The following is a 13,319-nucleotide window of genomic DNA, read 5'->3' as shown; positions in this document are numbered from 1 at the left end:
GAGCAGCGACGTCGGATAATCCGGAATGTCGGATTATCGAAGGTCGGATAATCAAGACTCTACTGTACTTCTGGAGAAGTAACAGGAAGAAAAACCTTGTCCAGATATTGTGGAACAGTAGGAGAAAGCGTTGCAGAACTACCAGGGAATCTAGAGGAGACGATAGCTACATTTAAAAACAAGCATGGCAGAAGCTTAATTTGTGATGAATGATGTCTCTTCTCAGATCTTTCGGTGTATCCTCTTAAATTGCATTATGTATGTAGTATGTAGCTATAGCACAGCTAATCTATATCAAAATATGCTATGTAAATGCAAACATGTCTTCCCACTGTTCTCTAAGTAACTTTGCAATGGTATCGTGATATACTTTAAAATTGTGGAAAGAAGCACAGCCCCTCCTAAGATCAAGTGTTGCTGGTGTGGTATCTGGAGATGGCTGGGACTAATGGGAGTTGCAGTCCAACAACATCTGGCATGCATTAGGTTATGTAACACTGCTTTAGGAATTATGACTTAATTGTCTTTTCTAGTGTCTTTTCTGTGTTTTCCAATAGTAAAGTTTCAGCCATTTAGAAACAATCTTTGTGTTTCAGACAAGCATCTGACTTGTAATGGGACAACATATGGAGATCATTTTCTTACAAAAATACAGTACCTCAGTTTTTTGTGGGTTTTTTGGGCTATGTGGCCATGTTCTAGAAGAGTTTCTTCCTGATGTTTTGCCAGTATCTGTGGCTGGCATCTTCAGAGAATGCTTCCCTGGAAAAAGTGCCCGCTTGCCCAGGCAATACTTTGAAGTAGTTTTCCGGTAACACTGAGACGTGAATGGGTAGCAATGGACACACATTTCCAGGTAGATAGAATTAGCCCACAAGATTGCCGGTGTTTGTTTATATTAAATCTGAAGCCCATTGCTCTATAGTCATGGTCTCCTCACCTCCTCCAAATGTCTGGACTCGATCAATCAAAGCCTGGGGCCTTCATGCAACTCCTTATGTTATCTTGCATGTTGAGGCTGCTATATAAGTAATGGTATCCGCATCAGGGCCGTGGAAGGGTTGCCCAGGCTATGCTTTATTTAGTTTATGATATCAAAAGAGGATGGGGTGATTAGAGACCCCCCATGGGCCTAACACAGGATATAAGTTACTAACTATAGAAGCTGATAGGAGAGTGTGTGTATTCTGTGTGTTTTGGGGGAGTTAATAGCTACAGTAACAAAAAATAGTGGGAAAGCAAAGTGAATGCTCACTTGAGGATTATGGCCATAATTTGACAAAATTATCAAAACATATTTGATATAAAGAGTTTATCTTTGTATTTGATTCTATTTTGTGGGGGATATATTCTGGTAAGGAATTTATTATTATTATTATTATTATTATTATTATTATTATTATTATTTATAGCCTGTTTTTCATGGAGAATCAAGGTGGGTTACAACATCTAAAAACAGTGTATTACATATCAAATCTAGTTAAAATTAATCCCCTGGCCAACTGTCCATCCCTGATTATAAAACTAAATTAAATTATTTACAATATAAAATCATTGTGATGATAAGATCTAAGAAGTTGGGGGGAAATATAAGAAGGACTAATAATAATAATAATAATAATAATAATAATAATAATAATAATAAATATTCAATAAATGCTCTATTATAACATGGCTGAGCTTTTAAAAAAAAATTGGACAATTAGGGCTGAATCTATGTAGACTGTGATCTTAGATGATGATGAAATCCTTTTCATTTTACAAGAGAATCCAATACAACTGGGTCCCATCTTGGGTGAAAGGAAGCTTACAAAATAAACAGGGCTGAGTACTTATAGTTTCACAGATGTTGTTGGTCTGTACCTCCCATCTTCCATAATCAACTTGGCATATGGCAAGAAATGATAGGAGTTACTGTCCAAAAAGATCTACGGGGTCACATATTTCTCTTCCTTGTTATAAAGGACAAAAAAGGGATATACTTTCTGTATAAATTCTGTGAATCACTTTTAATTATGGGTAATCATGTAAATTACTGCATATTACTAGATGAAATACAGTATGTGATTTAAAGTAAAAGAGTCACTGAAGGTCAAAAACAGAAAGCCTTTGTACCATGTAGGAGCTCTTTACAACATTGGATTTGATTATTTTCTTCTTTTTTTCAACTTAAGTCAATAGGCATCAGCATTAGATTTGTTTTAATTCAGTATTGCCTAAGAAACTCTACATAATTGTTTGGTTTGTACTTTGACAATATTTCTAATTGTTAAAAAGGCCAATAAAGACTTTTAAAATTCCATTGTACAGATATTTGTAAATGCTTATTTTCCAAAACATGGGGTGGGGGACATTTTCTCTCCAATGATTTATACTGTAATAGTGTAAAAAGCAGGAATTATATTCAAAATGAAGAGAAAACAGCTTCCAGTATCACTTTTTCTCTATATTCAGGCTACGATGCTGATACTGCAAAGTCAAAATGAGACCAGAACTATTGGGATGTCAAGTGAACTCAGAGGTTTACAGTGATGAAAAATATGTGCATGTGTGTGTGGGTGAGTGTGTGTGTGGGGAAAATCCAGGTGGGTAAAAAGAACTCCAAAAGAATAGATCAGACCCCCTCTGAAAAGAAAGAGCTTTGAAAAGGTTCACCCTTCCCTCCCATTTGCAAGCAATATATATTGCTGTTGTTAACTGCTCTTGGGTCGATCTCAACTCATGACGACCCTGTAGATAAGACATCTCCAAACCTCCCCTAACTCCACTGCTCTGCTTAGTTCCTGTAAATTCATACCCATAACTCCTTAATATAGTCTATCCATCTAGCATATGGCCTTCCTTTCTTTCTACTTCCTTCTACTTGTTCTAGCATTATTATTTTTCCATCGAGTCATATCTTCTCATGATGCCACCAAAGTACAAAAGTCTCAGTTTAAATGTCTTGGCTTTTAGGGATATTTCTGGCTTGACCTGTTTTATGACTTGATTATTTGTCTTTTTAGCAGTCCATAGAATCCTTAGCATTCTTCTCCATCACCACATATCAAATTAATTGATTTTTTCTATCCACTTTCTTAACTGACCAGCTCTCACATCCATACATGGTAATAGGGAATACAATGGCTTGTACAGTTCTAACTTTTGTGCTCAGTTGCATGTTTTTGCTCTTTAGGATCTTTTCTAGATATTTCATAGCTGCCCTCCCCATTCTCCATCTTCTCCTGATTTCTTGTCTGCAGTCCCCATTTGATTGCATGGGAGATTAGTGCCACAGTCCTATAGTTGCTGCAGTCTTCTGTCTCCTTTTTTGTGGATAGGGGTGTATGTTCCAGACCCCCTCCCCCATGAAACAGGGAGATTGCTGATATTGGAGTCTCTATTTATCACAATGGCACCACACTCCTGCTACTATGCATGCGGCTCAAACACGTGCCCCATTGTGTTGCCCTCCGCTTGCTGCTGGCATATTTCTGAGGGACGTGGACACCAAGTCCATGAAAATGGAAAGGAGACTGTGTATTCATTGGCGGGGTACAAACCGCCGCTTTGTGGCGCTCCCCCGCCGCCGCCATTTGCTCCGCGCGGGAGCCGCAGCAGCCAAACCGCGCTACTGCCGCGCGGAGCAAAGAAGCTCCATTTCGGAGCTTCTTCTTGCGGCGCCTCTATGACGTCGCGAGGCGCCTGGCGCGGACTCGCGACGTCATAGGTGCCGCAACACATCTGGACGCTATACGTCCAGTACGTAAAGATGGCGGCGCCCATGTAGAAGGTGCGCCGCCATCTTGTACGTATAGCACCGCCCCTTCCTAACCCTAGTACGTATCCTATACGTACTAAATGGCGGTTTGTATCCCGCCATTGTTTCCAATCTGTTGGTCATCTTTTTGTTTTCCATATCTGTTGACATATGTTGATTAGCATTAGAGTGGATTCTGTCAGGGTGGATTGAAGCAATTCTCTTGGAATATTATCTGTTCCTGGTTATTTGTTTTTCCCTGTTTCTCTTTTTTTCCCCTAGCTTCCATCTTGCTTTTTAGAATGTGGGGTAATAAATGTTATAAGAAATGAAATATTATTCTATTGTATTGGGTAAAATTTCAACTTGCATGTACAGATGCAATAAGCATGCACAATAGTGATGTTTAAAGATGCCATCCCTGCTGACATGACTATGAGAAGAATCAAGATGAGTGCATGAATTCCCTCTCTTGATGCTGTTTACACTCCATCTATGACTAGTCCACTTTCCACAGGGCTGTTTGGGACTGTCAGCATCCATTATTTTTGGCTGTAATGCTGCCTGTGTGAACAGGCAAGATGGTGTAGTGTTGGATTAGGACACTGGGAGACCAAATTTTGAATCCCCACTTGTCGATGGAAACTAATTGGGTAACATTATTATTATTATTATTATTATTATTATTATTATTATTAACCTTTATTTATGAAGTGCTGTAAATTTACACAGTGCTGAACATACAATCTTTTTAATTAGACGGTTCCCTGCCCTCGGGCTTACAATCTAAAAAAACATGACACAAAAGGAGAAGGGAGTGGTGGAGGGAAAGGGGATGAGGTCCAGCAGTTACTCTCTACCTCCGAGGCCTGGACCAAGGCAGATGGACTGGAGGGAGGACTTGGCTTCATAATGGATGGTTAATCTTCTTCCAGGGAAAATACATACTCTCAAGTAGGATAATACATATACAGTACATAGCAAATCATACTCTCTCAGCCTTAGAGAAAGGCAAGGGCAACCCCTCTCTGAACAAACCATGCTAAGAAAAACCTGTGGTAGATTTGCTTTAGAGTCAAAAAAAAGTCAGAAGTGACTTGAAGGCACATAACAACAACAATTGCTTGTATACCCCACAAATCAGGGCTATTGTTGTTTTGCAATGCCTGATTCCACAAGTAGTTTCAGAAACTCTCAGCCTTTTGTAATTTTTGTAATTGAAAATAATGCTTGCAAAAAATTCTGCTAATTCTGAGCAAAACATGGATGTCCATCCCACTATAGTTATCTTAATGATGCTTATGTGTTTTTCAGATTTTACTGTAAAAATGGGTGGTGATGTGGTGGGAATAATAAGTCACAAGTATTTATAATGTGATTTTTAACACTAATGACAATCTTAATCATGATATCTTTCTGCCAATATAGTGTTAATGATTTTTAAATTATTTACATTATTTGTTCCAGTTTTCAACTTGGTATTCTTTATAAAAAATATTATATTACCAACATTTTGTGCCAGCTTCTAGTTGAAACCCACAAGTAGATAGTTTTATCAAACTTTCCTTTTAAAAACATCCCTCATGATTGTTCAGAAACCAGAACTCTCAAATGGAAATGTGGGGTTTGCTGAATGCCTTGCGTCTAGCATAATCTTGTACAAAATCTGCATGGCCTGGTGTTACTATGGTTCTATGTTTTGTTTATTTGGTATTAAGTCCATATGAGCCAACAATGAAAATATTTGTACCAGCATAGTTGCCTGTAAATCTAATGCCCTGTGAAAATGGCATAAAGTGAAATTTTATGTCGATCCACATGTGCTACAGTATATTCTGTTCCAAGCCTATCAGTGTAGCAGTATAATTTATTCTAAGTATATATTCTCTAACATAATGAACTTGGATCAAGCTGAAACTAGTTCAGGTTATGTGGGCCTTAGCTGAAGGTGTAACACAACAGCCAAGTATACATGTGTCATACAGAAAATCCCAGGATCAGATCCTAAATTCTAAAATTCTGCTGTCAATCAGCACTCATGCTGGGTTAGAGGAACCATAGAAAGTTTAATAAAAATATGATTGTCATATTGCTTTTTCCATTTTAAAAACTAGCTAGCTAGTGAGCCTCACCATCTCTTCCTAACTTTCCCCCTTATTATTTTACTCTATGGTCTATCACTGATTTTTCAGCCAAATGTTGATATTTAAACACAAGTAATAGAGATGGAATATAAATTGTGCGGGACCAGAATAATGTTTGATCTGCTAAAGAAATATAATATTAAATTATAATGAAATGATTTAGCTGATATTTACTTAATTTCTCATCCCTTGGACCCACCTAATATTGTTTATTCTCTCTGTTTTCTAGATGCAACAGTTGTTCCATGAAAACTATGAACACAACAGAAAGGGTTACATACAAGATCTTCACAACAGCAAAATTCACAATGCAATCACGCTGCATCCAAATAAAAGGCCAGCCTATCAATATAGGCTTCACAATTACATATTGACACGAAAAATTTCAGAATTGCGTTACCGCACCATCCAGCTTCATAGGGAAAGTGCCCTCATGAGCAAACTCAGTAGTGATGAAATGAGTAAAGATGACCAGCTTTTGGGAATGATGCCATCTTTCAATCGCTTTCAGCCACGTGACAGGAATGAAGTCATTGAATGGGACTTCCTAACTGAAAAGCTTCTTTATTCTGTGGCTGAGAATCAACCACCTAGACAAAGCATTAATAGCATCATGCGAGCAGCACTCGATGACACTGTAATGCAGGTAATGGAAATGATCAATGAGAACTCTAAATCTAGAGGAAGGCTTATTGACTTCAATGAAATACAGTATGGGTACTCTAGGGTTGACCCTCTGCATGGTGTGGAATACATCCTGGATTTGCTTCTTTTATATAAAAGGCACAAAGGAAGAAAGGTTACAGTTCCAGTTCGACGGCATGCCTACCTTCAGCAGTTATTTAGTAAACCATTTTTAAGAGAGGAAGAAGAACTGGATGTAAGAAGCCTTGAAGAAAATGTGAATAGTGATGTGCAGTCTTTCTCCTTTCTTTCTAATTCCCTGAAGATGTTTTCATCATTGCAAGGCACCAAAGATATAGGGGGAAGCAGTGACAAGAAGATTCACATTCTTGTCCCTCTCACAGGGAGATACGATATTTTCCTAAGATTTATGGAGAACTTTGAAAAGACTTGCCTTATCTCTAGGCAGAATGTGAAGCTGGCAATTATCCTATTTAACTCTGACTCTGGTCAGGATTCCAATAAACACAGAGAGTTGATCAATGAATATCACAATAAGTACCCTATGGCAGACATGACCATCATTCCTATGACAGGAGCTTTTTCTAGAGGTTTGGGTCTTGAAACTGCTTCCTCACAGTTTGACAATGACACTTTGCTTCTATTCTGTGATGTTGACCTAATATTTACCACAGATTTTCTTCAGAGGTGTAGAGCCAACACCATTCAAGGGCAACAAGTTTATTATCCTATTATTTTTAGTCAGTATGACCCCAAAGTAACATATGGCGGCAACCCTCCAGCTGACAGTAACTTTGTTTTCACAAAGAAAACTGGATTTTGGAGAGACTATGGGTTTGGGATCACTTGTATTTACAAAAGTGACCTTGTGAGTGCTGGCGGATTTGATACCTCAATACAAGGCTGGGGACTTGAGGATGTAGACCTGTTTACTAAAGTAATAAGCTCTGGACTGAAGGCATTTAGAAGTCAAGAAGTGGGTGTTGTGCATGTTTTCCATCCAGTTCATTGTGATCCCAACCTAGATCCTAAACAATACAAGATGTGTTTGGGATCCAAAGCAAGTACATTTGCCTCTGCCACACAGCTAGCTGAAATTTGGCTAGAAAAATATTTAGGCGTCAGGTACAACCGAACTGTCTCCTGACATTGTAACTTACTCTGCCTTCCTAAGGGAGGTTACCTCATTACTACTTTTTTGTTGCATTCTTAAAACTCCTCGTTGTCTTCCAAAGGATGTGTCACTGACCTCAAATGAACAGAGGCTGCTGTCAGAAATATTACAGATTCCTACTGAATTGATAGGTGTGGTGTCTTTCTATGGTCTTTGATCTATATAAACTGAGTGAAACCGTGGCAATCAAACAATCCCACAGAGCACATCCATCTTGAGGACAGCATCAGAAGAATGTTCTCTCCGGGCTTCAGGATGCAATATTAATCTTGATTGTGTTTGTCAAACTGAATGTGATACAAATATTTCCTGGTGAAGGTACCACAAAAGTGCTTTATGCTTCCTCTGGGAAAGAGACTCTGGCAAACTTGAGTTTTATAATTTATATGAGGACTAAAACAAAACAGTATTATTCTTCACCTTTACAGTTTTTACAGATAACTGACTATATCTCTATTTTTTAGGGGGGAAAAGAGGAAAACACACAAACTGAGGATTTTCTTCTGAAGTGCAATGGTACTGGCTACCACAGACCTTAAATGTTGTATTAAAATGACCTCCTTATTAACTGTTTGCTCTAAATGCAATTGGACTATGTTTTCTTAAGGAAACACAACTTAGTCAAATATTTGCATATGTGGAATAGGTTTTTGAACCAATGTCCTTAATTTACTAGCAAGAAGAAATCATAACACATAGTGTTTATTTATAATAAAAGTACAGACATACCATAATCTCTTTTTCCCAGGAGACAACAATATGTTGCTTTGTCTCTGTTTAGAATGAGCCTCTAATATATAAATAATTTTCTATTTTGTTCCTTTCATAAGACTGCACTTGATACAAAGGGAAATAAAAGGGTACTTAATATTGTCTTTTTATAATTGTGCATTGACATTGAGCATCTGAATCAGTCATTGTTAAGAGAAAATGTAATTATTTAACTATGAAGTTACTATTGCTGGTCAAAGTTCCTGCCAATATATTTATATTAGTGAAGATTTATAGGAAATGGATGGTATCAAGACTTTTCTCTCTGAAGCATCCCAAAATATCCTAAAGTGTATTGATAGATTACTGAAAGGGCAATTACATTAGAAATCGCAATGTCAAGTTTGGGGAAGGGTTGCATATGTTATCCTTTGGTAAAAGTGAAGGTATGGTCATTTCAAACTGTAAGTATGGTACAATACGCATAGTGACTTCTTGGTCACATTCTTTTAGATTGATGTTTTGCAAAGAATTAAAAAGGCATATCCCAATATATTACAATACTGAGATGATATAATGCAATCAGAATTTCCCTATGAAATGGAAATAACATGCAAATAGCATTCATGAGTTTTTTTTCTCAAGGAAAGAAAATGTGTCACACGGTACTTTATTTCTTCACAAAAATCCTGTACAGTCATTATCTAAGCATGCTCTGTCAACCCGCAAAGCGGGAATTGCTCCCATTCCACCCCCATTCTGTCACTCTCCTCATGTGGAGAACAGTGAGTTTGAATAAGAGAGCTTTTTCCACAATCAGGAACCCCCCCCCCCAAACAAAAATCAGAATCCCCATCACAGAGAGAGTATCCACACTCCGGGGAGATTTTCCTATTTAGACTCGTCATTCTCCACTGAGGAGAGCAACAGACCTAGAGCTAACTTGCCCCTTATTCATGTGTTGATAGAACTTATTTAGACAGTGATTCTTGGGGCTTGTGATCATCTCTGAACCTGTTCCCATAAGTATTCAAATTTCAGCCTTCAACTAAGATATGGGTGGGTGTAAGGAATCCCATTACATCAAAATCTCATAAAGGCTTTCTCAGAAGAAAAATCACATAGTTCAGTGGGGCTTACTTCCAATAAATGGATATCAGTCTTAGATATCAGAACATTTGTTCTTCTCAGAACGCTTTTAGAAATGGCAGGTTTGTCATGGCCTGAACCTGCTGTTAAGCAGAGTGAGTCAGCTGCAAGCAATAGATGCTGCCTGTGGGTTTAGGGCAGCAATGAGGTGTTGAACTTAGCTGGTCAGGTGCCATGGCCCTCACTGCCATGGCATTCACTGGCTTCTTAGGTAATCTAGTCTGCTGCTTTCAAGTGTCTTGTAAGCAACATTGAAATAAGATTCAACTGCCAGTCTTATCATCTTCTGTATCTTGAAGAGGGGCGGGTATTGCCACTTTGTCTTTGCCTAAGGCAGTGAAATTTCTTGGACCACAACTGTTGGAAATCATTCATGAGAATGTAGTTTATGGCACGTTACAGACGGGCCCACCCATGAGGCGCTGTCGTTACGTGTGAGGGGCGGCTCTTCCTGACGCGCCTTGCCCCTCGCGCGTAATTAGTGTCAAAATGGCGGTGCCCTATACAGATGGGTGCCGCCACTTTGATGTCGCAGACGTGTAGTGTCCGGACATCGCGTGGCGGAAGCGATGCCATGAGTGCACACCTCGCACTTGCAGCGCCACTTCTGGGGTGCAGAAAGAAGCGCCATTTTGGCGCTTCTTTTTTGCTGCGCCTGGGAACTGTGCAGTTTGACTGCTGCGGTTCCCGCAACCGGCAGCGGCGCAAGGCCGCCCGTTTGGGGCGGTCTGTAACGCGCCTATGTTAAGCTAGTATAGCTTGCAACTAGAGAGCCATCCTTTTGTATTTCAATCATTCTTCCTTCTCCTTCCTCTTCACATACTATTGGAGGTCTGTGAGCCTGCTCTTCAGTATTTTTTGCTGCCATGTTGAGTTGTTTGTCCTACCCTTCATCTCTTAGAAATGTTTCCACTTTGTGTATCATACCTCCACTTGTGCACAATCACACTATTGCCATGTGTGCATGAACAGATTCCATTATAAATGTAATCAATCTTGGTTCAAAACCAGGTATAGCAAACATAACAGGCCCTCTCCTTTTCAATCTTGTGTTCAAGTATTGCAAGATAGCTGTATCAGTTGCACTCATGCCACCTGCTTCTCTGTGTGTCTTAGTGAAAGCAGATGGATGCTGTAGTGAGTGAACTGTCATCAGTAGTTTGTGCACTTGGCCAGCTCTTAGCCTAAGGTGTAAAACCTTCTCCGATAATTTTCCAAACCCTTACATACATAATGATGAAAAAAAGAAACCACATGTGAGCCAGGCCAGCAAAGTAGATTAATCTACTCTTGAAAGCAATCAAATTTAACCAACATTTTTTTCATATTAATTTGAAATAAATAGTTCCCATCATTCTGGAATTTGGAGACGATTCCAAAAGTCAGAAGAACTGACTAGTCTAATTTATCCCTCTGGGTTCTTTTGTTCCCCAGTTATTGATAAAATGAAAGCAGCATAATACAACTGCTTGTGGAAACCAAAATCTTTCCTGTCCAGAATACATCTGCTCTTGTTGTGTTGTCATGCTTGACTTTATCCAGCCAAATACAGGTGATATTTGAAACTCCAGATATTCTTTGCAACTTAAAGATACATTTTAAAAATGTCATTTTATTGTGTACAGTATGGGAAGAACATAAGCTCACAGTGGCTATTGCTGCATAAAACTGTTAAATATTTGTACTCAGCATGGAACTAAATTAAAACTTGCTGAGGCTGAATGACATCAAAGAAGATGAAATTAAATTTGCTGACTGCAGAGGAAGTTCTGTGTATAGAGGACTTGCCGGATCGGGTCCTGTATGAGAAAAATAAAATGTTAGTTCTTAGTATTTAGAGATATTTATTTAGTGTATGACCAATTCATTTGTTTATATGATGGATTACTTTGTTACAAACTGGATTATAAATGTTTGTTATAAAATATAACATTGTCTTTGGAATAACTGTTCTTGGATAAACTCTGCTATCTGATTTATGCTAGGAAAACACTCTTAATGGTAACATTGTCATACTGAATGAAATCTACTGGGAATTTCTGTCAAATCTCAGTCCTACTGAATGAACATGAGATGCACCAAAATATTCACAACTTTTGGTTAAAGATGGACTCCTGATGAATTATGCTAAGGGTTAAAAAATTCTATAAACAGTACATTATTTTTACATGATTATTTTCCCATTTCATTTTGTCTTTTGTTCAGGCATCATTGCTGAATTTACTAATGTGAAATTCTAATCAGTGACATACTCCACAGATTAATAGCAAATACTTTGTGGAGATGGACTGAAGTGATATATGATTGCTCATGAGGACTGAAAATCATTAACACATACAAATACGTAACACAGAGTTATGCAAACATGAATGGTTCATGCTAATGATCTTTACATATCACTAGTTGAGCGAATACTTAGGAACCAAGAAAGTCCCAAATCCTCACTCACCAGCAAACAACAACCACTACAAGCAACAGGGGTCTGTCCTCTGTTAACATTTCCACTTTCCTCCTGTGAGCAATCTCCAGTGTGAAGGGGAATTGTGACAGACACTCTGACTGCCACATTGGCTATCGTTCATGGAAAAGGTTGGGGATGTCAGTCAGCTGCTTCCTGATTGAGAAAAGAACAGTCCATGATTATTTGCTGCCTGGGAGGATTTGAGGGGGGGGGCAGGTTGGGAGATGCTGTATAGCTACATAACTAAGGTGCTTATATAGCTAAGTAGGTGGTATGGAATCATGGCGAAGATCTTTTTTTGTCCCCCTTCTCCAATGGCAAATATTTTTCATTACAGTTAACCAGTCTAATCAGGATAGCATGACTTAAGGTAGGAACAGGAAACTCCCTGATGCATAGAGGCTGCATATGGTGCACTTCAGAGGGCCTTGTTTCATGCCTTCCTATCCTCTCCCAACATGATTTAAACTGAAACTGGCCTCTTGCACCCACTAGATTAGTGGTCCCCAACCTTTGGTTTTCCAGATGCTTTGGACTTTGGTTCCCATAATTCCTGAATATTGGCCAAGTTAGCTGAGAGATGAAGTCCAAAAGAAATGGAGGACCAAATATTGGAAACCACTGCTTTAGATGACATGTAGGATATTCCTATGTTTGGAGGACACTGAAATATTTTAGGCACTGGGGAATCTTTTTGTAAATGAAAGTGACCCAAAATCATTGTAGCATCCGGTTGTTGTTGTTGTTGGTCTCCCCAGCTTAAATGACGCAAAGGAAGGGAACCTAGGGAAATTGCCTCCACACCCTCTGGAATGCACGAGGGGCCTTTTTTTTGTTAACTCCCACCACATCATATTTTGAGTGTGGAGGGTGTGGTAACAAATTTGGTAACCTCACTGCTGTTCATGCACACATTGTGGACACACGTGATCTTGAGGAAAGGAATGCTAATTAAAAAGTAGTCTTTACAACATTGCGTGAAATCTGAAATGTTGGCTCCACATCATGTTTTGACCTATTCCAGTGCAGAATAATAGAAAGTATACAAGAGTCCTAACAACTGAGCAGAAAAGTTCTCTCCTTATGAAACATTCTGAATTATGGCAGCTGAGACTATAATATCAAGGAACAAAAATATAGTTCTGATACTACCACTGCCAAGGAGAGGGCAGAACAGCAGAAGCAGAGAAGACCCCCACAGTCGCGTGGACAAGCCATTACAAGTTGAGTCTCCCTTATCTGGAAATCCAAAATACTCCAAAATTATCCACATGGGGCGCTGAGGTAGTGACACCT

The 13,319-nt window shown here is 38.9% G+C and overlaps 1 protein-coding gene across 1 annotated transcript in view; it reads left to right on the top strand.

Moving 5' to 3' along the window:
- CHSY3 (chondroitin sulfate synthase 3) overlaps positions 1-12,851 on the top strand; it is a 101,787-nt gene extending 88,936 nt beyond the window's left edge. Inside the window, exon 3 of the mRNA XM_042455174.1 lies at positions 6,113-12,851. Within this exon, the coding sequence (XP_042311108.1) occupies positions 6,113-7,675 (1,563 nt within the window). The 3' untranslated portion in view covers positions 7,676-12,851. The remainder of the gene's footprint in view (positions 1-6,112) is intronic.
- Positions 12,852-13,319: the final 468 nt, after the last annotated feature.

The sequence above is a fragment of the Sceloporus undulatus genome, chromosome 2 (assembly GCF_019175285.1).
Source record: "Sceloporus undulatus isolate JIND9_A2432 ecotype Alabama chromosome 2, SceUnd_v1.1, whole genome shotgun sequence".
Taxonomy (NCBI): Eukaryota; Metazoa; Chordata; class Lepidosauria; order Squamata; family Phrynosomatidae; genus Sceloporus; species Sceloporus undulatus.
This window is presented reverse-complemented; position numbering and strand designations above follow the sequence as displayed.